The 23,945-nt window shown below is 39.1% G+C and overlaps 1 protein-coding gene across 1 annotated transcript in view; it reads left to right on the forward strand.

The window, feature by feature from the left end:
* LIX1 (Lix1 homolog (chicken)) overlaps positions 1-23,945 on the forward strand; it is a 48,284-nt gene that overhangs the window by 3,696 nt on the left and 20,643 nt on the right. The window contains exon 2 of the mRNA XM_004678117.2: positions 15,565-15,728. Within this exon, the coding sequence (XP_004678174.1) occupies positions 15,565-15,728 (164 nt within the window). The remainder of the gene's footprint in view (positions 1-15,564; positions 15,729-23,945) is intronic.

Genomic DNA, 23,945 nt, shown 5'->3' on the forward strand with positions numbered 1-23,945 from the left:
CAACTTGTCTAAAGACAGATCAGGCGATGCTAAAAACAAAATTGATGCATTGAGGGAGGTGGAGGCGAATATGAGAAGGCAGGTGGAGTCACACTGAAATGTAGGCAATGGGGAACCATTGGAGTTTATGGTGATCCTAGATTAGTTCTGGAAGTTTATGGCCTGTGTTGCATTCGGGAAAAGATTATATTGACATCTGTTGGAAGTATACTTCCTGACACCAGGCTGGGGAGAACTGTAGCTTTTTCACAGCAAGATTCCTTTTGTCCATTCAGGCAAGATACAAGATTTGTAAATGTGAGCCCGCCCATGGGAAGAAACCACTTTCTCTAGGTGAAGGCCAAAGTCAAGGCAAACATTCTCAGGTTGTTGAAAAAATACCTTAGTTGTCACTGAAGGCATGAGCATGCTTAAGTTTCTAGCATTGCCTTACAGAGTGGCATGATAGATTTCACTGACATGTTTCCCCAACTTTATAATGAAAAAATAAGTTTGAAACTTCTCCAAACATTGCACAGGTAGGAGGAAATTTCTCACATATTTACATTACCTCTTCAACTTGGGGAAACATTTTTATGCATAAAAGATTCTATTATATCAGGTAGGTGAACATGTCAAAAAGTACATATTTGGTTTGGGGGTGTGGAATGGAATAAACTACATAGTTATTTAAAATATCTTTGTAAACATGAATCTGGATACATGCAACGTGAGAACAAAAATCCTCAAGAGTCATATATTTTCTCCATCCTCTCCCTCCTGGAGTAGTTACCTGAAATCTATAAATTTGATGATACATTTATGGATTTTACATTTCACAGAGTAGGATGTAAAGGATGAAGGTACTTATGCAGTAAAATCCCTACACATATTGCATTGCATTCCATTACATGAATAGTGTGTCTGAAAAAATATGGTTTAGGGAAAAAAACCCAAAAACCTCCACTGCTGTACAATTTATTTTACACGAATGATAACATCTTAATTATAGTAATTGAACTCTGCTAATTTTGGCATTTAAACTGTGAGTGTCCACTGAAGCCTATTTAAAAGTTCACTTTGCTTACTACAGGATATGTCTATTTTTAATCTGAATTTATGCTAAGAGAAAAATGCAGGTTTCATTTCATTTTTCAGCTATCAGTGACTTAAGCACTACCTGTTCTTTTTAATTTAACAAATACACATTTAACATTGAAACTATCAGCCCCATTTTTTTCCAAAATAGAGTAATGTAAATAGTTTCTTAATCACTAGTGGCCACATCTGCCCTAATACATTTATTTCTTGATATGAAAATGAGATTAAACAAATCAAAATAAAATTTTGATTGACATCCATTTCGTGATCAAATCTTGGTACTTCTCATGGTCTGCTGTCTCATCTCACCACAGGCTTTTTTTTTAACAGTTGAGATTTGTTAGCCTGAACTCAACTTTAACAACTTCTGAAATTCATGTGTTAAGTTACAGCCCATAATAGGATACAGCTGCACGAGGGTGAGTTTCTAAGCATATGATTTTTCTGTTTAAATGACACGGTTTTACTGATTATGTGCTACAGATTGATTTAAGAAATGTAAGACAACTTTAGAGTCTTTCATACAAGAATCTTCTTTATTTAATACATTTCATATTGAAGTTTTAACCCTAAAGCCTCCGATCTCTTTTCCTTTGTGTTCAAAGGCTCACAAAACTTTAGTCTGCCAAGGTAGTTAAAACAATCCTATTTTAACAAAACAAAAAAATCTCATTGGAAGTTTAATATTGACAAAATAGGTAAGGCACTCCTTGCCTTTCTCTGGGTTGTCTCTCTGGTGCCCATGGAATGCTGTTTGAGTTATGGTTTTGCTTTTTTTTTCCCCAGCTGCGATGATAATCAACTGATCCCTACTTTGATCTCATCCCTTTAGGCAGCTACTGGGGGACCCATCATCTAGTCACCACTTCTCTGGCACTTTAGCCTGTCCTGCGTAGTTTCCATTTCTCTCCTGAGGCTCTGTACGTTGACTTATAGCTTGGTGAGCATGTTTTTATCTACAGCTACATGGGCAGTGCCCAGAAGGCAGATCCACACCTTGCATTTCGTTGTAATTTAAGGTGCCCCCAACAGAGCCAGGCATTGAGCAGAAACACAATAGACATTTTCCGGCTATGGACTGCTTTTCTTCCTCATTAAAAAAAAAAAAAAAAAAAGTTGTATTTTTCCCATTACTAGGTGTTAGATGTTTCCCATTGTTTATGATGAAATAAACTGTTTTATCCCAATCATGCCTTTTCTGAGGCTTCTTCCACTGACACCTTGCTACCAAGTTGCATACAGGTTAAGTAAGAGCCAGGTGATACAGGAGGGAATATGGAGGAAAAGAGGTTCCAAAAATAAACACAGCTACCATGGACAACTTCCCCAGAACACTGTGTGGTTGGCCTTGCTAGAGCTGTGTAAGTCATTTATGCTCCACATCGGCACAGGGACTTAGCTGCTTATCCTCATGTCTATCCTAGGTCCATCCTAGGTCTGCCCTTGAGTGTGGGTCCCCAAAGATTATGCACCTTGCTCATTAGAATCAAATAATCTCTGTTCCTGGCACATAAACCCTAGTTAGATGGCTGCAGTGGGTTTCTAAGAATTTTCTTTTAATGACTATTCCCAGGGAAGACATGTTATATACTAAAACATACTTTCCCCTTTACAAAGCCACATTTGCATAAATTTGATCATTTTAACTAAACAGGATTGGTCAGCAAAACAGCTATTTTCTCCCCTTATTTTCTGGGGTGGGGAGGAGGAAGGATTCATTCTTGGTTATCTAAAATCAGTTGCCCTACAAAGTCTCTTTTAACTACAATGAAACATCAGTGCCTAATGGAACAAGGGAGATACATACTTTTTGATTGGTTAAATAGATTATATTGGCCTTTATTTTACGCAGTTTTTGTGACTGGATGACGTCATCTGACCCATGGTGCACATATTAGTCACACATGGGAACTCAGGTTTGCTTTACTGTTTAATCCAGGACACTCAGTGATATTTTATTTCAGTTTAGCTTTGTGATTGTGTCTTGCTCCTTCTTAATCTTTCCTCTCTGCTTTCTTTATTAAAAAAAATTACCCTGTGCTTCCAAAGATATATAAGGGAAAAAGTATTTTTAAGTTCCGCCCACAAATGATTTACAATTCAATAATTTTAAATGCTAATGATAAAAATTAAAGCAAAAAGAATGATACCCTTCTTTCATATTTTGGAGAATCTCCAAAGAAGTTAACTTTGTAAAACAACCCAGAGAGTTATAATTCCCTCAGGAAAGTATTCAGGGTAGGGGATGGGGACCAGACTAGAAGAAAAGAAAAAGCAAACAAAGAAGAAACACAACCAGCTCCCCAGCTGCTGAAGGAGCTGGGCCTTTGACTCTGGAGCATTAACTAAAAGACTGCTCCTCTCCTGGGAACAAAGCATGACTGTGAGCCCTGCTGTGTGGCTGTGGCTACCTTTGAAAGAGTGTCTACACAAAAGAAAAAGAGGCCCAACATTCCTACACATTGTACCCACCCACAAGCTTTGTCAGCAAGATTTCATTAGCCTGGTAAACCTGGAAATGCCTGAGGATGTTTGGAAGCCACTAGACAGCCATTCTGCTGGTCATGTCCTAGATTCCCTCAAGCCAAGCACAAGACCCAAACTTACCCCATTTTGCGAGAATGGACATTGGGTGTAAAGTCTTGAGCCCATTAAACTCTGGGGGAGAAAGGGTCCCTTTCCATGTTCTCCTCAATAAAACTAGGAAATAACATTGGTTGATTAAATTGCTAGAATGGAAAATACTAATTAATGCTTTTAAAATATCACCTGCTATGGCTAATTTAATTAGAGATTATATTAAAATATTACATAACATAAATCCATCTGCTTAAAGGCAGAGAATCAATTTAAAAATATGTGAATCATCTTGAAAGCCTCTTAATGATTTGTCCTTAAGTGGTAGTCTTCCCAATTTGTCCTTAATTGTTCTTGGCAAGGGCAATTTCACCCAGATTGAATTTTTTCTCTTGGAAAGCATAAAAAAATGGTTCTTTTTTATTTTAGATAGATTTATAACACACTTTGGGATCCCTTTTTGCTGACAAATGACTGTCTTCCATGCAGGACTAACCTCATATTAGGTAATTGAACTGACAATGAATTATAATGTTTCTAGTTTCCTGAAGCATAAGCAGTGTTTAAACATTAATTTAAAATAAAAAATTACCTCCCTGTGTAGTTTTTGCTAAAAGCAGATCTATTACATTGAGCATTCATTAAAAAGTGAAAAATGGGAATGAACCTCCATGTTCCCAAATTTTGAGACTTAGTAACATTTCATCTATTCATTTTCTGTCTGTGATGAAGTGTTGACTTCACAAATGAATAAATATCAAAAAGGTTTTTTCCTTTCTATCTCAACTCTTGCCTATGAAGTAATCCTCAGTCACTGCAGAAACAAGTTCCATTCCCTGCCAGGAAGGTGACCCACATGGTGCAGCAGACCTATTCTCTGGCTGCTCCCCTCAGCAGTGTATTTCAGTGCATCTGTCTGTACTGTTCTGCTTCCTACTCTGTCACCTCACTTCCCCCCAACCTCTGGCCCACACTTCAGGTCTTATATGCATAAATAAATAAAATAAATCTTTATAAAAAGAAAGCAAGCTTCCAGACTTGCTGACTATTTTTAGAATATTCTATGACATGGCTTCCAACTCAGGAACACTTAGTTGCAGGATGCAATATGCAAGCATATAGTCATGCCTTTTCCACTCTACCTTCTCTAACTGCCACTCTAACTTCTGTAATCGCTACCACTGCAGTACTTTTTTATGTGTGAAACTCTATTGTGAACATTTTCCAGTGTAAGCCTTACAACACCACCCCTGTGATGCATTTTACTGCATTTTACATCTAGAAGAATGGCTAGGTAAGGGGTCTTGCAGTGATAGTGACAGATTCAGACCTAGGTATCCTGGCTCCAGAGTGCAAGCTTTTAACTACTAGGGAAACTGTCTTCTTGTTGATAAAAAGTAGTGAGACAAGATGCAGTTTGCATTTTTAGGGTGTTTTGACCAGCACCTATATTTGAGGTCTCTTCTCTAACATACGCTATAAACCATGAGGCATTTTCATTTTCATCACCTCAAATTTCACATGAACACACAAATCATGTGTCCCTATCAGCATCCTCATCATGTCCAGTCTATGAAAATGACAAGCTCTCAATTTTTAGAATTAAAACACTGAGTGTCAAGTTTCAGTCACTTGGACTTTCTGCTTCCTTTAGGCTGCTGAAAAAACACTCTCTTGCTTGCTTCATCTCCTACCCACTTCTCAGATTTTTCTGCACTAAGTTCCTCCCAGAAAAGCATCCTTCTCAGGCTCATCCAGATATATAAGAGCAACAGTACATTATCCCCAAGTGTCTGGACCCTTTCTCTGCACGAAGGCGCCACCACAGGCAAGGGACTCTGTGCTTGACTGTCCCTGCTCTTCGGTTAAATTTGGAGCACTAGGACCATGGAACTGGTATTTTTTTTTTTAATTTATTTGTACATACAGAACTGGGGTACAGGCCAGAGACTCAGGGGCGGCGAGAAGCTTCACCAGAGACAGAGTGGGGAGCAGAACAGGCAGATCTAAGAAGTACACTGCTGAGGGGAGCAACGGGCAGGTCAGGAGAGGTCTGCCACGCCATGTGGTCACCTCCGGTGCAGGCGGGAATCGAACTCATGAGGAAGTGGCTTTAGCTTCTCAGTGCAGTGCTTTAACCCACTGCGCCACCACGGAGGGTCGGAACTGGTATTTTAAGGAGAAACTAACCCCCCTTACTCCACCTCTTGTCAAAGTGTGCCCCTTGTGTCTTTTCCTGTCCTTCTGGTACACAATTCCTTGACTGAGACGTAGCTGTTTTCCTTACTTTTTTTTTTTTTTTTGTCAAATGGGACCCTCACACCTCGTGGAGTACATCTGTCTCCCCACATCTAGATCTTGTCTCCCCACATCTAGATCTGAACCCGAAGTGATTCCTCCTATATGAAGGTTGTTCCTGATTCTTTTCAGCACATACCCATCCTCCTTTCCCCTTGTATTTATTTAATGACTATGCTATTATACATTTTTAAGTTTAAATTATTACTACAAACTTATCTCTGTTCTGCAATGTAGCACAATTATATTATATTGTGAATACACTATTTCTGCAATCTATTTGTAAATCTTATGGTTGGACCCCATCTTGAACTTTTTTTTAAAGATTTATTTATTTATGCATACAAGAACTGGGGTACAGGCCAGAAATGTGGGGGATGAGAGATTCACCAGAGACAAAGTGGGTAACAACAGGAAGATTGACTGAAATACACTGCTGAAGGGAGCAGTGGGTGGGTCAGGAGAGGTCCTCTGTGCTATGTGGGTAGCTGGTCAGTTCCCTGCTGGGGATTGAATTGTTTTGCAGTGGCTGCGCACAGTGCTTTGCTTTAACCCCTTGTGCCACCAGGGAGGAGGATAGTGTCTTGAACATTTTTAAATGAAACTCAAAGTCAGGATCACCAGATAGACTGTGATAGCATCTCAGGTAGATGTGGTGTTCTGTTACATTGATATTAGAAGCAACTTTCAAATCCTTTTCAGTGGTGGCCCAGAGAGTCAATCTAAGAGAATTAGAATTGGCATTCCAAGAGGAAAGTCCTTACAAACCCCACTTAGCGTTTTTCTCAGTTTATATATCATAAAACAATCACGTTTACTCTGATGAGGCTTCTATTTTCCTGTACCTGATTCACACTCTCCAACTGGGACACCAGAGAGATTCACATATGACATCTAGTCTTCCACAAGCAAGTTTTGACCTCTCTATGAATCCTAGTGGTTACCCTACTTTCTACACCTTTATTCCATTGCAATGAAAATATTCAGGTACATAGAGTTTTCTGATTCCAAATAAATTCAACAACTCTTTCTAGGTGAATTGCTTTCTACTGGACAGCAAGGAAGCTGGAAGAGAATAAACGTGAGCCCCTGCCCTCAAGAATCTCAGTCTGCTGTGAGTTAAAAACAGGAAGCTGGGCTCTATAAGATGAATTGTTAGCACAAGTGCTTTCATTCCTCTGAACAGAGGAAAGTCCAGCCAAGTCTAACTTGATAAATTTAGCCAGGAGCAACACATCCATTTTATTAGCATGGTTTCTAAGAGATTAAGTGCTAACTTGCAGGGCCACTAATGGAATATTGCTCAGTAAAGGAGATTCATGTGGGCTGGAACCAGAGCACAAGGTATGATGGAGGAGGTGGTATTTCCTTTGAGGTATGGATGGATAGAGGGGAGGTATAGAAATGACATAAGTAGGAGGGAGAGCTGCAACAAAGGCACAGATGTAAAAATAAGCACGATGTGTTCAGGAACAAATAAAGGCACTGCTTTGCTTAACGGAGGATTTCTGCTCAAGGGTTAAAGGTTGCACAGTCAAGGAGTGACACATTGCTGGATGGCTTCATTGGTTGGCTTCCCTGGTTAAACCCTCAGTGATGGGCTTTACAGCCAAAGAGAAAGCTAGCGAACGGAAGGAGAAAGAAAACAGAAACGTCATTTATCAGAGACTTGCTTAGGAATCTAATTAGCACTCTGAAAACTGTCATGTTCAAATGTTAAAACAAAGTGAAGAAGAAAGTAGAAACATTCATATTATAACCTACATAGCAAATTGTCTTACTGTTGATACATAAGATTACAGCTGCTGAAAGAATTTGTCTTTGTCAGCTTGGGCTGCTTAAAAAAATTGCCATAGATTGTCTGGTGTTAGCAACAGAAATTCATTTTTTCACAGTTCTGGAGGCTGGGAAGTCCAAGATCAAGTTTGTCAGCAGATTCAGTTCTTGGTGAATCCTCTTCTTGGCTTGCCAATAGCTGCCTTCTTGTTGTAGTCTCACAGGATTGAGAGGAAGCCCCATTCTCATGACCTCATATAAATCTAATTACTTCCCAAGGGTCCACATTCTAATATCATCTTATTGCGAGTTAGAATTTTAACACATGGATTTGGTGGGGGGGTTTAGAGAAACAAATATTCAGTCCATAACAAGGTCTATCACTTGTGTTTGAAAAAGCAGTATATAATGGGAGAACTAAGAGATGTGATGTGCAAAGTCAATTTAAAGGTTCAATGGCTTTCAAGGTTATAGATAAATATAAGTCACAAAAATACTGGATTTCATGCCACTGATCCCAGGATCTCCCCAATCATTTTCTCTCTCTCTAGTTCCTTCCACACACCAGCCTCAGCTATTTAGTAATTCTGTTTCTTTATAGCAATCAGTTACTTCACTACTTATATATTAACCTGTTATATATAAATTACATTGACAAAGGCAGGATCAATAAGTGACCTATAGTGGCTAAGCCCTGAGTTAGGAGTGTTGTCAGCACCAGCCAAATTGTTATTATCTGCTCTTCAGGTCCCCAGTTCAGTATTCATCTATTCTTTGATGTCTGGTGGTTAGAGTCCCTGGACCCATTTATCTTGTCCTGACCATAGATGAAATCCTTTTCTTTAGTCAATCAGGACTTAGTAGAAAATTTTCTTTTCTTTTTTTTTTTTTTAAAGATTTATTTATTTATTCATACAGAACTGGGATACAGGCCAGAGATGCGGAGGGTGAGAGGATTCACCAGACAGAGAGTGGGGAGCAGAACAGGCAGATCCACGAAGTACACTGCTGAGGGGAGCAGCAGGCGGGTCAGGAGAGGTCTGCCACGCCATGTGGTCACCTCCGGGGCAGGCGGGAATCGAACTCATGAGGAGTTGGCTTAAGCTTCTTAGTGCTGTGCTTTAACCCACTGCGCCACCAGGGAGGGCCAGTAGAAAATTTTCAATAAGAACTTAGTAAGTGTTGGGTGAAAGAGTACATGGCCAACAAAGGATGAATTCCAGACTGTAGCTTCCTTGACATTGTGGTGGGGGCACATTTAGGCAGAGAGACTTGACTTTGCTGTCCCTCTATCCAGAAAAACTTCTCTAGAGGTTTCCTTTATCGCTAGCCATCTCCTTTTGTTCCTCTTATAGTTTCTCCTGTAGTTATTTTTTTCCTTGAAAGAAAGAACCAGAGATGGAGATCTCATCACATTCCTCTCTGAGGCAAATATTGGCTAAGATGGGTCATCACCATACCTGTTCACATGGACACACACAGGTTCTACTCATTCCATTTGACAGTTTCAGGCTGGGAAATTGTCTTATTATTTGTATGAAAAGAAATATAAATATTGGTCTTGCTTGATTTGGCTTGGTCAACAACAAGTGTCAAGAAAAAAGGACCCTGGGAAAAGGCTAGTGAAGTGATTCTTATAAGAGCTCCCTAAACCACCTGCCCCCCCCACCAATAAATAGCCCCACAAACACAGCGCATCTTCCACACCTTTGATGACATTCAAATCCTCAGCTAACACCTATCCATTCCTATTATGTTCTAGATGCCATGGGGGAGGGAAATTGAGTAATTATTTTTTCTAAAGACCACTTTCTCCAGTAAAATTATATGGATATAAAAAAACTTAAATGCCAACATAATTAAGATGAGTCTTAATTGGGGTGAAAGCAGAATATAGACTTTGTACTCACAGAACTAGGTCAAAAATTCAAGTCTAAGAATCAATGGTTATGTACACTGAGCATCTTTTATTTCTTACCTCTAAGCTTGGATGATACCACTTTCTAGGAGGCATAGTAAGGATGAAATGAGAGAATAGATATATGATCAGAGATATGAAGATATGCAAGAAGAAAGCTACTGGCAAGCCAAAAAGAGGATTCACCAAGAACTGAATGTGCTAACAAAGTTGATCTTGGAATTCCCAGCCTCCAGAACTATGAAAAAAATAATTTCTGTTACTTACACCAAACAATCTATGACAGTTTTTAAACAGTCAAGCTGATAAAGACAAATTCTTTCAGCACTTGCTTCCGAAAGCAAGACTTTTGGAACTTTAAATCAGGAAACTGCATCAGGTTGCCTGAGAATCTTATTAGAAATGCAGATTCTGACTTCAGCAGGCCTTCAGTGGGATCTAAGAGTCTGCCAGGTATTTTCTGCTTTTCAGAGGCCTGTACTTCCAGTAACACTTAGAAATAGTTTGTTTTTATTTTTGAGGCGCTAATGCTGAAGATGAATCTTAAAAAAAGAGAGTGTCATCCAGGAAGACTACTGACAGAAGAAAGGAATTGCCAGTAGCATAAAAAGTATGGGAGAGCATGAGAAGTGGAGAGAAGTGTGGAATGAGAATAGTGAGACCATAGGGTTTTCTAGATTTGCCCAGAGTTAATTATCTTGAATGACTCAGAAGAAAGATGTTAAGATGTGAGCGTTTTGATCAGTTATGAAATTCAGTGATTACCTTGGAAACAATTGGAGAATGGGTCAGATAGGAGGAGCTCAAGGGGATATTGTGGTATATTTGGTGAAGTATGAAACAAACCAGGCAAAAAGGACTAAAAGGAAGTGATCATTATAGGAGACATGGATCTGGAATGACAAAGCCTAGCCATTTATTAGCTACAGCAAGAGGAAATGAAGTCTAAGTTTCTGATTTTGGTAACTGTGTAGGTGATAGCACCACTTAATAAATCAGGAGGAGAAAGAAATTCAAGTGCAAGACAAAAGTTTATAGAAAAGAAAATATTCAGTTTGGGAATATATTGAATTTGTGTGACATCCAGATGGAAGTATCTGCTAACAAAGGTGAAGTTCTGGGAGGATGATTTATACTGTTGACATACATTGTGGTAAGTGGCAACATGAAGAGGAGCTTTGACATTCAAAGAGAACAGTAAAGAGGAATCAAGATTCTCATACAGATCAACATAAGGGATGAGCAGGTAAGAGAAATCCACAAAGAAACTGGGAAGAACAGGTTAGAAAGAAGCAGAATCAGGAAAACACTGTGAAAAGTCTGGAGAGTTGAGTTTCTGGAAGAAATGGATCATCTCTATCAAATGCAGCTTGAAGTCAATTAAATTAAATTAAATTGCCAGAGTAGTTTTTTTTGGGGTGGAAGGGGGAATGAAGATTTTATGGACCCTATCCCCACCCACCCCAAAAAGATCCAAGACACCAAGGACTACAAATCCTATAATGTCATCATCACAGACAAAGGCAGAATTTCTGGAAACTGAGGATGGAGTTAAGCAGTCAGGCTTGGTATATAACCAGACACGTGGGCCTTGAGGGTTTTTCACCAATTTTCAGTGTGCTATTGGGGTCCCAGCTCAGCAGGACTGGTAAGATACATTGACCAATTTCTCTCTCTTTCTCCCTCAGTTATTCCTTTCTTCATTTCCCCTTTCTGTAAATTAACCCTTTAGTAACCTTGTGTGCCTGCTGTTGATTCTCATTATAAGTCCCTGTTAAGTGCACAGGTAAGGACCCACAGTCAGGCCAACCCATTTAACATTGGGGTTCCCTGTAACAGTTTTAGTCAAATAGTGTGTAGGAAAGTCAAATTATGGTAGGTTAAAAATAAATGGAACATAAGAAAGCAGGGCTAGTAACGTACAATATTTTGTTTAACTGCTTGGTTATCATGGTAAAAATTTAAAAATTATTAACTAGAAATAGTCCTATGGCTGGGTGTTTCATTTAAAATAATTGATTTTTTTATTTATTAATTCATTGTCTAGCATACTTATGGTTCCTGAGGAGTGACTAGAGAGGAAACACTTAAAAGTAGGATTTCAAGAAATTGACTAATGAAACAATGCACAGGAGAAGTAGCACAAATTCACAGGACACTGGCAAAATAAGGAATGCTGGACACCCTTGGACTTGTGCAGATGGGTCCTGAGTTTCGGGGATGGATATTACATGCTTGGTTGCCCACGTTTATTTTGTAACATGGAAGCAGGATCATGGGTGAGCACTGAAGGTCAACTGCATTGGAAACTAAACCAGATAGTGAGACCTAACCTCAAACTTGGGGGTATTTGATCCTTTTCTCACATTTTCTTTCACATGATCTGCAACGCATGTTGTTGCTATTACAAAATAATAAAGGAGCATCTGCTTCATAATTGGAGCATCCTCTGATGAACTGATCTTTAGAATTCCAAACCTCCGGCTGGCCTTTCTCCCTGTGCACTCCATTCATCTAGTTTCCCAGTTGACAAGAGGAGATAGAGAAATGGATTGTGTGTGCACACGGACATATGTTACATTGCTTAGAGGTGATGACATACATAAAGCTATCAAAGAAATGTTCTAAGGTTAAGGGATGAAAAATTTGAGAAGTACTGCTTTCATTCATGCAGAAATTGTACTTTGTACTTACCTTTGAATTCTCTGATCCACATAACTTTGCGTGCCAAACATTCTTGAGTTCATTTTACGTAGATAAACGTGTCTTCATCAGCTTTCTCCAGTTCCCAGCCAAACATTATTCAGCAATGAACTAACTTAGCAGGCTCGTGGCCCTTGTTGACCAGCAAAGCAAGAGGCACTGCTTTGGTTTTAGGCTTCAATTATCAGGCCATGTCCGCTGAATTGGGAAGGTCAACTGCAACTGCAAGCAAGTCAGCCAGCTCCAAACTCCTTGTTTCCTTGGAGATGGGAGTGAAAAGAGGATGGTTCAGACATAAAGTTTAGAAAATGAAAGTTCCAGTTCTGTTTTGACTTTCCCCAGGGGGTAGAAAATATTTCATATTTGGATGAATGAAAAATTTCTGTGATTACCCATCTCACTTTGATCACTTCATTGTCTTACATTTTCCAAGTTTCTTTCCCCAAACTCTTCTCAAATACTAAAGCTGCATGTTTTAAATATACATAGGAATCCAGTTCCTTTGGTGAACTTAAGGGAAGTGTGCACCCTAAAGCAGATCTGTGACTTAAAGTTGTGGTAGAAGAGCCAGGTGGTCTAGTTAATGACTAGAAAGTGTGCAATGATTTTGTCTCCAGGTCAAACTTGCCTCCTTGAAAGTTAGCAGGGTCCAACATTCTGGAGCACATCCAGGAAGGCACTCAGGAGAATAACAGGGCCTAGATACCATGTTATGTGAAGAATGTCTAAGAAACACTTTAGACTCTGAAGAAACCTAAGCCTTACCTATATTTATATAGTTTCATGTTCAGTCTGCTTAACCTGCTCAAGCAGCTTAAGGAAAAAGCAGATGCATTGGTTCTGATAACTCCAATGTCTAGTCAAGAACCCTAGATTTGGGTATAGCTGGAATCAGGGGCTTCAAACTATGCCATCAGAACTTAATCTAACCTTCTCCATTCTCGTCTCTATGCTTCTCAATGGTGTTTGTCTTCTTAGCCATATTTCCCTTTGCTTGGGTGGCACCACACTTCCTATCCCCCAGCAACACTGCTAAAAAATGGGAAACCATGGGCCCTCCCTGGTGGCACCACTGGTTAAGACGCAGCACGGCAAGCTAGCCGCAGCTACTCCAGTGCGAGTTGGATCCCTGCCCCGGAGGTGATCCACTTGGCACAGCAGACCTCTCCTGACCTGCCTACTGCTCCCCTGAACAGTGTACTTGGTCGACTGGCCTATTCTGCTCCCCACTCTGTCCCTGGGGAAGCCACTCACCACCCCTGCACCTTTGACCTGTACCCCAATCTGTATGCATAAATAAATAAATCTTTTTTTAAAGTTTTAAAATCACACAAATAAAGAAAAAAAAAGGAAACTAGTCTTTCCACATCTCCAGCAAAAGTCCTGGGTCTATTGGCTCTAAATGTCTAACTTTGGTCAACCCCCCACCCTTCAGCCCTGGGTGGACATGGCTGAAGGAAAGATGTCTCATAAAGGAAATCCTTTCTGCTGTCCTCATGAGAGAAGCAAACGCCAGGCACGCAAAAGCAGCAGGTGTCTCACACCATCTTCAAGTACAAGGTGGGCTTTGTCAGAGATAAACCTACCTGTGGCAACTGGGCGCAGAGGAGGCAAGTTGGCTGGGGTCCTGGAGGCTGGAAGCAACAAGCACCCAGCAAATGTTTACTCTTTGGGCTTCCTCTCACAGCAGGCACTCATCTTCTCATAGCCACACCCTGCAGCCATAGCCATTTCCCTGTCTGAGTGAAGCAGTTCTTATAGTATAGCTCTGTCTCCAGGTGCAGGTGTGCCCACTGACACACACCCATACCACAGTCCAGGTGTCCACCATCAGGAACATATGCCCCAGCCCATGCTCCCAAGCATTTTGTGCATTCAGAGTTGCAGGGTATAGTCACAGAGGCCAGCGATGTAAAAATTTGACCATCACTTACCCTACAAGGGGATAATCATCTACAACACCCCAGAAATGAGAAGTCGGCCACTTACATGACTTACAGGAAAGTAAGATTTCAGCTTACTCCCCCATAAGACATTTTCACAGTTAGAACCATTAGCAGCTGAAATGGGCACCTCAAGATGTGCCAAGTACCCAGTCTTTTGGTGTATGCAGGCTCCAGCCAGATGGGCAGCTGTCAGACGCATTATGCGAGAAATTCCTGCATTAGGCAGAGCTTTGCCAGCATGACCTGTAAGGTCTCTTTTGACTCCACAATTCTATTATCCTTGTTAATTTCCACAATTCAATTTGCAGTGCGGATAAACAAACCAACCTAATTTGATCTGGAACTTCTGCAGGCTATCACAGGTCACTTAATCGAAAACATATGGCTATAGCCATTACTGTGTTTTGTGAAGTCCTCTAACAGACCTGGTTCTTAACAAGGTCTCCCTGTTACTTGTTCCACTTATGGCTTTTTCCATCCCCCCACCCTCCTACTATTACACAATTGCCTTTCATTAGCCTTTAGATTTGGGTGGAGAAGACCATGAAGAATTTTCTTTTTGCCTTTCTCCTCTTAAAACCTTATAATAGATGAGTCCCAAGTAAAATCAGTTTGCTTATACCATTACCTCTGAATTTGGCTTTCACTTTGCAAGTTCAAGATTCTGTGAGAAGTGGGAGAAAGGGCCTTGGAGAGCAAGAACTCTGCGCAAAATTTATTAGGGCAAGTTTTCAAAGAAGGAAGAGTGAGGTTTTTTTAATTTGATAATAATTAATTTACAAGGTAAATTTAATACCTTGCAATGTTGTTAAAATTGGTGAAGAAAACCTCTTGAACCACGCTCACAAAGAAATGAACACATTTGTGTTAAATAAGATTTTAAATGAAATCACACCCCCACTAATGACAGACATATTCTATGTTACTTAAACTGGAATTGAGGAGGCCTTCCTGGAGTAAGTCTCAGTGTTATCACTGCAGCCTGAGTTTGATCCCCGGCCAGGGAGCTGACCTACATGGCACAGCAGACTTCTCCTGTCTTGCCTGTTGCTCCCCTCAGTGTGTATTTCATACCTGTTCTGCTCACCACCCTGTCTCTGGTGAATCCTGTCACTTCCCCTATACCTCCGGCCTATACCCCAGTTCTTCTACACAAAAACAAATTTTAAAAAAGTAAACTGGAACTGACATATTACACAAGTAAAATTTTGTTTATGCCATGGTATGTCCATCACTGATAACTCATTCTGTTTCTTGTCTCTTCAGTGAATGTTGTATCAATGTTACAAGAATTTTGGGAAAGCAAGCAGCAGCAGAGAGCAGCATTCCCAGGTGAAGGAGTGGTGGTGTATGAATCACTGCCTTCTCCAGGACCTCCCTTTGTGAGTTATGTGACCCTCCCTGGGGGAAGCTGTTTTGGGAACTTTCAGGTGAGCATAATCAGGAAAAGTTAATTGAGTTTTTTTTTTTTAAAGGAGACTCATAAACTTATAGCATGATGAGTTTCTTGGCTGCATAAAAAAAAAAGCTGTGCCATATTCCAATATATATACTAGACAACCAGTATGATGTTCCATTTTTTTTAAAGTATGTGTTTTATATTAGAATGTCTTATATCATTTCTTTATAGAAAATGAGTTTCATAGCATTTTATTTGCCTGATAAATACTGCCTTCCCCCTCACATATTTTATAATAAGACTGGAAGAATAAAGTACTGTGTAAAGTTCTTCCATCAGTACAATGTCGCCACCTTTATGAATTTTGTTATCAAATACTAACAAATTTACTACATACAAGAGTTGAGAATCACAGGCCTGGGACCAGGCATCTGTGCTGAGCATGATTTCTGCCTCTGTGGGACTGTATGTCTGACTGCACTTCTTGATTTTCCCGACTTCATGGTGGAGATACCTGCAGGGCCCATCAGGGGTCATAGGATACACATCTGCAATGTGTTTGTCTGGTTCACAATATTCCAAGTGTTGTTTGATAATTATTATAAATATTCCTTTCTAGTTAGTTAGACCTTTATTATGCTTATGATGACATAAATGATGATACATTTTTAATTGTATACCCACTCATACAAAAACATTTGCTTACATTAATCATCAATATTTGGTTGTATATAACAGATACTCACTGAGTAACAACGAAATATCAAGCATTAGGTAAAATGCTTGAGGAAATCAATAACTGCATAGAGTGATATATGTGTATGTGTGTATATGCTATATATATATATTATACACACATATATATACACACTTATATATATGTACACAGTTATACTTGAGGGTGAATAAAAGCATAAAGAAGCTACTCAGTGTACCAGTCACCTTTATAAGTATCCCTTAGTACAGTAAATGCTCACTTTTCTGTTGTTGGCAAAAACATCTATAAAGATTCATGTTTCTCTTCTAGCTTTTGAAACTAGGCATCCCAGCAGCAAATTTCTAATGTATCTCTTTGTAATGTGAGTTGACAAAACTTGATGTCATGTAATTTTTAGGACTAACCTCATACCTGACATTTCTATTTCCATTTACTTTCAAATTACTTTCCATTTGAACTAAGTGTGTTTCACTCATTTCTTTGATCTTGTTGCTCTGTTTTATGTAGTGTCAAATCCTTTGTGGAGTAAAAGGAAATATAGTTCAGTAAATAGGCCCACAAACCTGTATCTGCCTATGGGAAGTCACTGAAGTCTTCATAGCAGATGCAATCATGAGCGGGAGTGTGCAACGAGAGCATCTGAAGCTGTCGTAAAAGGGAGACGACATTCTCATCATCAGGAAAAATGAGTGCAAAGGTTTGAGGCAGGAAAGGATGGTTGAGATGTTGGTTGAATTCTCACAGCAAACCATAAGAGATCTTCACACTCTGCAAAGGAAAACAGGTTTTGTTTTATGTAAATAGAAACCCTGAAGGATTCTGAGCAAGAGAGTTATATATTCAAATGTGTTTCAGAATTAGTGTCCTAGTAGCATGGGGTTATTTTAAGGCCGAAGAACTACTTTCAGAATGTCTCAGCCAGCCCAGTCTATGTTCTATTCCAAGCAGGGATCACCAGTGGATTTTGATATCTGACTAATAAAAGGGAATGACTTGTATGTGAGTCTCACAGCCTCAGAACAGAACAGCCAAGAGTGAGGGGCAGGGAAGGGAGAAAAGGCAGCAATTGAGGAAGGGACTCCCTAATCCATGAATGTTTGCAGATCCATCACCAGACGTCCCACGTGAAGCCTTCCCACCCATACAGAGTTGCCATCAGCCTTCCCACTTAGAGAAGGTCTCCTAAGGAGAAAGGCCTCCACAGCCATAGTGAGGTCTTGCCAATCACCAAAATGAATTTATTTCCTTGTCCATGAATCCCAATGAACTAAAGTTTACCAAACATCTGAGGAGGTGTTTTGCTTCACCAAAAGCAAGGAGAAAAGGCCAAGATTTTAAAAAAAGAACAAAAACAGTTCAAGCAACAGAGGACATAAAAGTGTACTACAGTGGGCCCTCCCTGGTGGCGCAGCGGGTTAAAACACAGCACTGAGAATCTGAGGCCACTTCCGCATGAGTTCGATTCCCGCCTGCCCCGGAGGTGACCACATGGCGCGGCAGACCTCTCCTGGCCCGCCCGCTGCTACCCTCAGCAGTGTACTTCGTCCATCTGCCTGTTCTGCTCCCCACTCTGTCTCTGGTGAAGCCTCTCACCGCCCCTGAGCCTCTGGCCTGTACCCCAGTTCTGTATGCACAAATAAATAAATCTTTAAAAAAAAAAAAAAGTGTATTACAGTGAGTATCAGAGAACTGTGGGGGCTCATTTATCCCTAAAACAGTTATGAAAAAAAAGAGCAGGCAGAAAACAGGAATGAGAAATATGATTGGCAAATCTGAACAATAAAACTAAATTTAAAAAAAGAAGTAAATTATGAGTAGACATATATTACAGCTCAAATTAGTAAAGAGTAATGAGTAAAAGGAAATAGTAACACTTACAGAATTTAGAACAAAAAAAACAAAGGCTCCACAGAAAAAGATATTACAAGAGATATGAGAATAAACCCTAGAAGTAAACATTAACCTAATATGAGTTCTAGAAAAAGACAAAGGAAATAATAATAAAAGCAATTTTCTTTGAGTGAAAGAAAAGCACAAATTTTCAGACCGACATGTCTCACCGTATTCCAAGTAGGAAAATGACAGAAAAATCACACAGGCCTGTGGCAGTGTGCCACTTTGGGACAGCATTCTGCCTAAGTGATGACCAAGAGGACTTTTTTGGAGTTCCTTGATGACATGTCAGTATCTCAGGGAGTCTGTATCCTTATATCCTTATGTCTGTAGACTCTATATTTTGCATGTAGTAATTGACTAATACACTTTATTGAATGAGTAGCTATGTGGATAAATAACAAATCCCAAGAACAAATGAACATTTTATTTACCCATTTTTAAAAAATACTCAATAATCAGTTAAGGTATTTCTTCTACCTCTACAAGATGATGGTAGGCCAGTAAAGAAAAGTTAACATTAGCTAGTACTATTATGTTTAGATCAGTGTTTAAAGTTCTAAAAGTGGATTAATTTGAAAATATTGATTTAAAAACCTTGACTAACCAAGATTTGACCACACTTACACCCAGGTATGAATTATGTTTGCTTATATTCTATCTGAAAACACTCATATTCTATCTAGGACATAATGCATTTGACAGATCCATGAGTGCATGTAGAGAATATGAGTCTAAGAAATTCTAATGTTCTTGTTTTTGTTTTTGCTATCTTGAGAATTATTCCCAATCATCTCATAAATTTCTACCCAAAATGACAGGACTTCCCTTAGGCACTACATTTAACTTCTTCCCTATGTTCTTCAAAAAATAGAAAACAAAGTGAAAAAAAACTGAGCTCTTCAGTAGGGAGGCCTCTTAGTGATTTCCCTGATCATTCCAGGGTCTCTTTGTCCTTATGCTGAAATCATCATAATTTAAGGTTCTCAGGAGGATTGTTAACATCCTTGCTTTAAAAGATCCAGAATTTCCTGAATCAGATATGTTCTGAAAATGTATTTGGGTGATGGTTGTCAGAGCTGGCCTTTTAACCCATCTCACCCTCCAAGATACAATTTGAAAAAGGAAAACCAAGAAAAAAAAAGGAGAACATTTCTTCCAAAGCAACATCCTTACATTTTTTCTTTGTGAGTTCTGAAGCCATCTTAAATGCTATTTTCACGATGTAACGTTTCATCCTTTTTTCATCTTTTTGCCAGTAGTTGGCCTGTAAGAGCTTACATGTTCATTCCTGCAATGCCTTTCACGTAATCAAATGTCACTCCTGTGCACTGCAAATCATTTCATGATGGATTATTAATGCCAAGACCAGGTGCTGAGACATGGAGAAACCATTATGCCAGCAGTAGCCTTCTTACTGAGCCATGGACGGCACCTCCAGTGGTGCTAAGTAATTGAAAATACTCCAAGTGGAGCTTAGGACTGGATTTGCAGTGTTAATCCCTCAGGATTCATGAAAGTTGTAAGAGATGATGCTCATTTATTCCTTAGAAGAGTGATATTCAGAGTGAGCTTTTAGTCTTCTGATTAATCAAAGGAAAGCTTATGGACACAAACCATTGGTTATATGCAAAGAAACCTCTCACTGAAGTAAATGAAATGCTTGTATCCATGAAGACTAATTAAAGAATTTTCAGTTAGCCTGGACATCACCACCTGCAAAAATCAGAACGGAGGAAAGAAAGCAGCCATCACCCGGTCTTTAACCACACCATATAAATTACTGCAGTATAGAAAAAGAGAAGTAAATATGGTATTCATTTTTTAAATTTCTAAGAAATAAGTACAATAAGCTACTGGTACTAAATTATTTTTTCTTGTAGAAATTCTACTGAAACACATTACTATTTCTTATGTCTTTTATAAAATAAGCCATCTTCTCATTTATAGGTATTCATTAGAAATTCATGTTATGTTACACATTTTCTTGTATGATTTTTTTAAGGTGGTTAATCTGTCCCTAATCACATATCATGACCATGAAAACTTGCAGTAATTCCCATTTTTCACACTAAGAACAACACAAGGGCCATCAGATCAAGGTCTCACTCCTTTCCTGATGAACTCAGAAGGAAAGTCATTCATAGCGTCAGCAGCTGGTTTTGTTTCCATTTCAAAAGGGGAATTTAATTTAGTTTTTTTTCTTGTTTTGTATTTTGATTAAAAAGTTGTGATTCAAGTTTTGTTTTCAAGTCAGTGATGGGATTTTCCCTATAGAAAGTCTATAAGGGTGATTTGGATTAGTACATTTCACTCTTATTTGAAATAAAAAGCAAAAATTCCATTGGGTATAGTTCTAAACCATGTGATTATTTCTGATTAAATGTGTTCCCTGGCCAAAATATTGGTGTGATAATTTATTTGAAATGTAGAACATTATTAGGGTATTGTATCTCATCACAGAAGTATTTTGTTGTTGGTTCATAGAAAATAAATACACCTGTTAAACACAGAGGTCAGTTAAAGGCTGTTTGTAGGTCAAATTATTTAATTGTGACACTTAATATTTCCATAGCTGAGTTGTTGACTGATTTTTTTGTTTGTTTGTTTCTCACCAGTGTTTGGTATTACCTAATGGGTCTGCACAGTTGAGAGGCAGAGAGCAAATAGTCTGAGCAGATGAGCTCCTGGCAAATTTCTGTCTCCAAAAACCTTTGATTTTATGTCACTTATTTTTCAAACCAGTCTTTGCCTATGAAGAGTTCTAGAAAAGTTACTTTGCCAGGGAGCGTACTGTCTAAAAGGAGGATAGGGGTTTTGTTTAGAAGCAATAAACATATTTCTTACATATTGTTAGATATTAAAGCACATATTTTATACTTTCATACACTAAATGAGCCTTCTCATAGACCAGGGGATTAAAAGTATTTACAATTCTTTTGTGAATTACAATTAACTAAACTATAACAGACTAAGTTTATAAAATTAAGTATTTCCCAGGAGAGAAGGAATAAGAGATTTGATTAATTCATAGACTTGACTCAATGGAATTGTAATGCTCTTTTTACTGATCATTAAAATAAGTCCTAACCTTAACATTCCAGGCCCCAAATAGAGATTTAGTTCCTGCCATAAAATTGAGACTATTACCCTGCACTAATGCTGTTTTATTGCTAAATATTTCTATTTGAAATCATCCATGACTTCTTTTCTGTCTCTGGAGTTATATACCTTAACTCAGATGCATGACATACTTTGCAATATAACTTAACTTCTAAAGGAGGAATTTCCTGGTAGAAATCTCCACAGGAAAGCATCATGTTTTACAACTAATGAGAGATAGGAAGGTTAGTTATAACCTCTTCCCTCTGAAAGTCATATGTCAGCTAATGATCATGTTAGTTTAGAGATTTGAATGACTTGTCCATGAAATTGGGAGGGCATGTTGTTTTAATGAGGCCTATATTTATTCCCCTGGCCCTCTACCAAGTTTATAATGTGTCTTCTTCTTCTTCTTTTTTTTTTTTTTTTTATCAAGCCAAGTGAATAGAGATGCTGAACTTCCAAATGAAAGAGGGTATAGTGAAAGTTAAGAAAAGGCCCATGGAAAATAAAGATGACTTGCAACTCCCTTAGAGGTGTTTCCTTCTCAGTCTCTAGTTGATAAGCTTCAGGAAGATGCTACTTGGTGTCTAGTGAGGAAGAAAACACGGAGTCCATGTTTCCCCAACCCCCTCCACTCTTCTCTGCAATCAGAGCCATGTCCTTTTACATCAAAGCAACTATAAAAATAATCCCAAGCTTTGAGGCTTGATCGATTCATTTTGTCTTTACCTTAACTTGCAAAAAGAAAAGAGGGAGAAGAAAAAAACCTCAAGGAGCAAAACACAACCTGGTTTTGTAATAGTTACCAGGGACCTTGGTCGTGGTATGTGTATAGAATCATATTTGCAGCAGAGGTAAATGGGGAGGAGGCCAGGTGGTTTGTATTATAAAAATAACATTCTTTCTGACCCACCGTGTGCATGAAACGTTTCTTTCAGTTGACAGGAACTGGTGAGTTTTCTCTGAAAATTGTACTCCCAGACCTCTCCCCTCCCCCCTATGTAGCAAAACCTCCCATTCCCAGCACACACAGTGCTCCAAATTGTTCCCAACATATTTACAGTCAGCTTGACCTACAGAGAATGAGAGACACCATATTAACTTGGGTGACTGAGTTTCAACGGTTGCCCTTTTTCACATCACCATCTGGAAGGGGGAGAAATGCTAATATATCCACAATTCGATAAATTGGAACACATGCAAATGTTCATGCTTAGACCAGGGCAGTCAAGGTCTTAAAAGAACTGAAAGGCGGACAATTAGCAGCAGGCCTGGTTTGTGGCACTCTTTGTGCTGACGGCTTGCTGTCAGGATGAAATTGAGGTGTTGGTGACACTGACCAGAGCTGGCAGGCCATACACACACACTCTGCAAGTCACTCGCGGAGACTCGGACTCTGAGTCACAAAACTCAAGTGTTCCCAAATACCTGAATGACAGACCTGACAGCCTAGATGATTTGGATAAGAATTCTCACCTCTCACAGAGTCAGTTTATTTGATTTTGCCACCTACAAAATCCCAGCTCCAGAGACCCTTTTGGGTTCAATGTGCTATTGAGGAAATGCCACCTAAATAACACTGACCTGACCTTGACACCAGGGAGGAGAGTATCTTCAGCTTCAACTTCCCACACAGAGACAGTCTTTCACGTTTGTTATTACCTTACTGTTTTCATTAAAGCTATGCTTTAATGTTTGTAAAAAGAGTTGTCAGCTCCTTGGTTGCTATTGGTAGGCACTGAGTGGCATGGACCTAACTCAGTCTTTGTGCATTCTGGATCTGCAGATTCCCCTCCGTCCCTCCGTGATGTTTTAAACAATAATGAAACATTTTAGGAAGTCTGTTTACCAGTGTAATAACTTCTCTCCAGAAGTTGATGTATTTCCTCAGTGCTTTCCCAAAGACAGCAGTGCAGTTGAAATATATGAGTAGTAAAATCATCAGTCCAGACACAGTTCCTCATCACAGCATCCTGCCTGTTTTTAATACAAAGCATGGAGAAAAGTTGTTACACTTTTATAAGCACAATGCAAATGAATGGGGCACTCACATTACAGTAATAAAACTATATATACCATTAAACTGATAGCTAAAAGGGGAAGGGAAGACAATGAACCTCTTGACAAAGCTCAGCAGACTGGCACAACGAGTAGGTAGGAATTGGTCCTGAAGAGAACTTCAGGAATCAGTCTGCCTGCATGGAGGAAGGGATGCCACATCTGAAGGTTAGAAAACTGGAGATTTCGGGACCATAGGCATGGAGTCTATCAGCATCTCTGCAGAAAAAATTACCAATCAAATGAAGGCTACCAGGAAAGTTACTATTTGGAACATGAATTGTATCAGCCTGGTTAGGAGGTATTCTTATGAACAGTAACACCTATAAACAATTTTAAAGTATTTAATAAATAATTAACAATAAAACTAATTTCTAATTGGACTTGTCAATTTATAACACATACCTAACAAAATTTTATTTTTATTAATTTCAGGATCTCTCTACCTCCTAAAAATGCTATTTTATTAATCTT

This window comes from Condylura cristata, unplaced genomic scaffold (assembly GCF_000260355.1).
Source record: "Condylura cristata isolate star-nosed mole 26May11 unplaced genomic scaffold, ConCri1.0 scaffold00007, whole genome shotgun sequence".
NCBI lineage: Eukaryota > Metazoa > Chordata > Mammalia > Eulipotyphla > Talpidae > Condylura > Condylura cristata.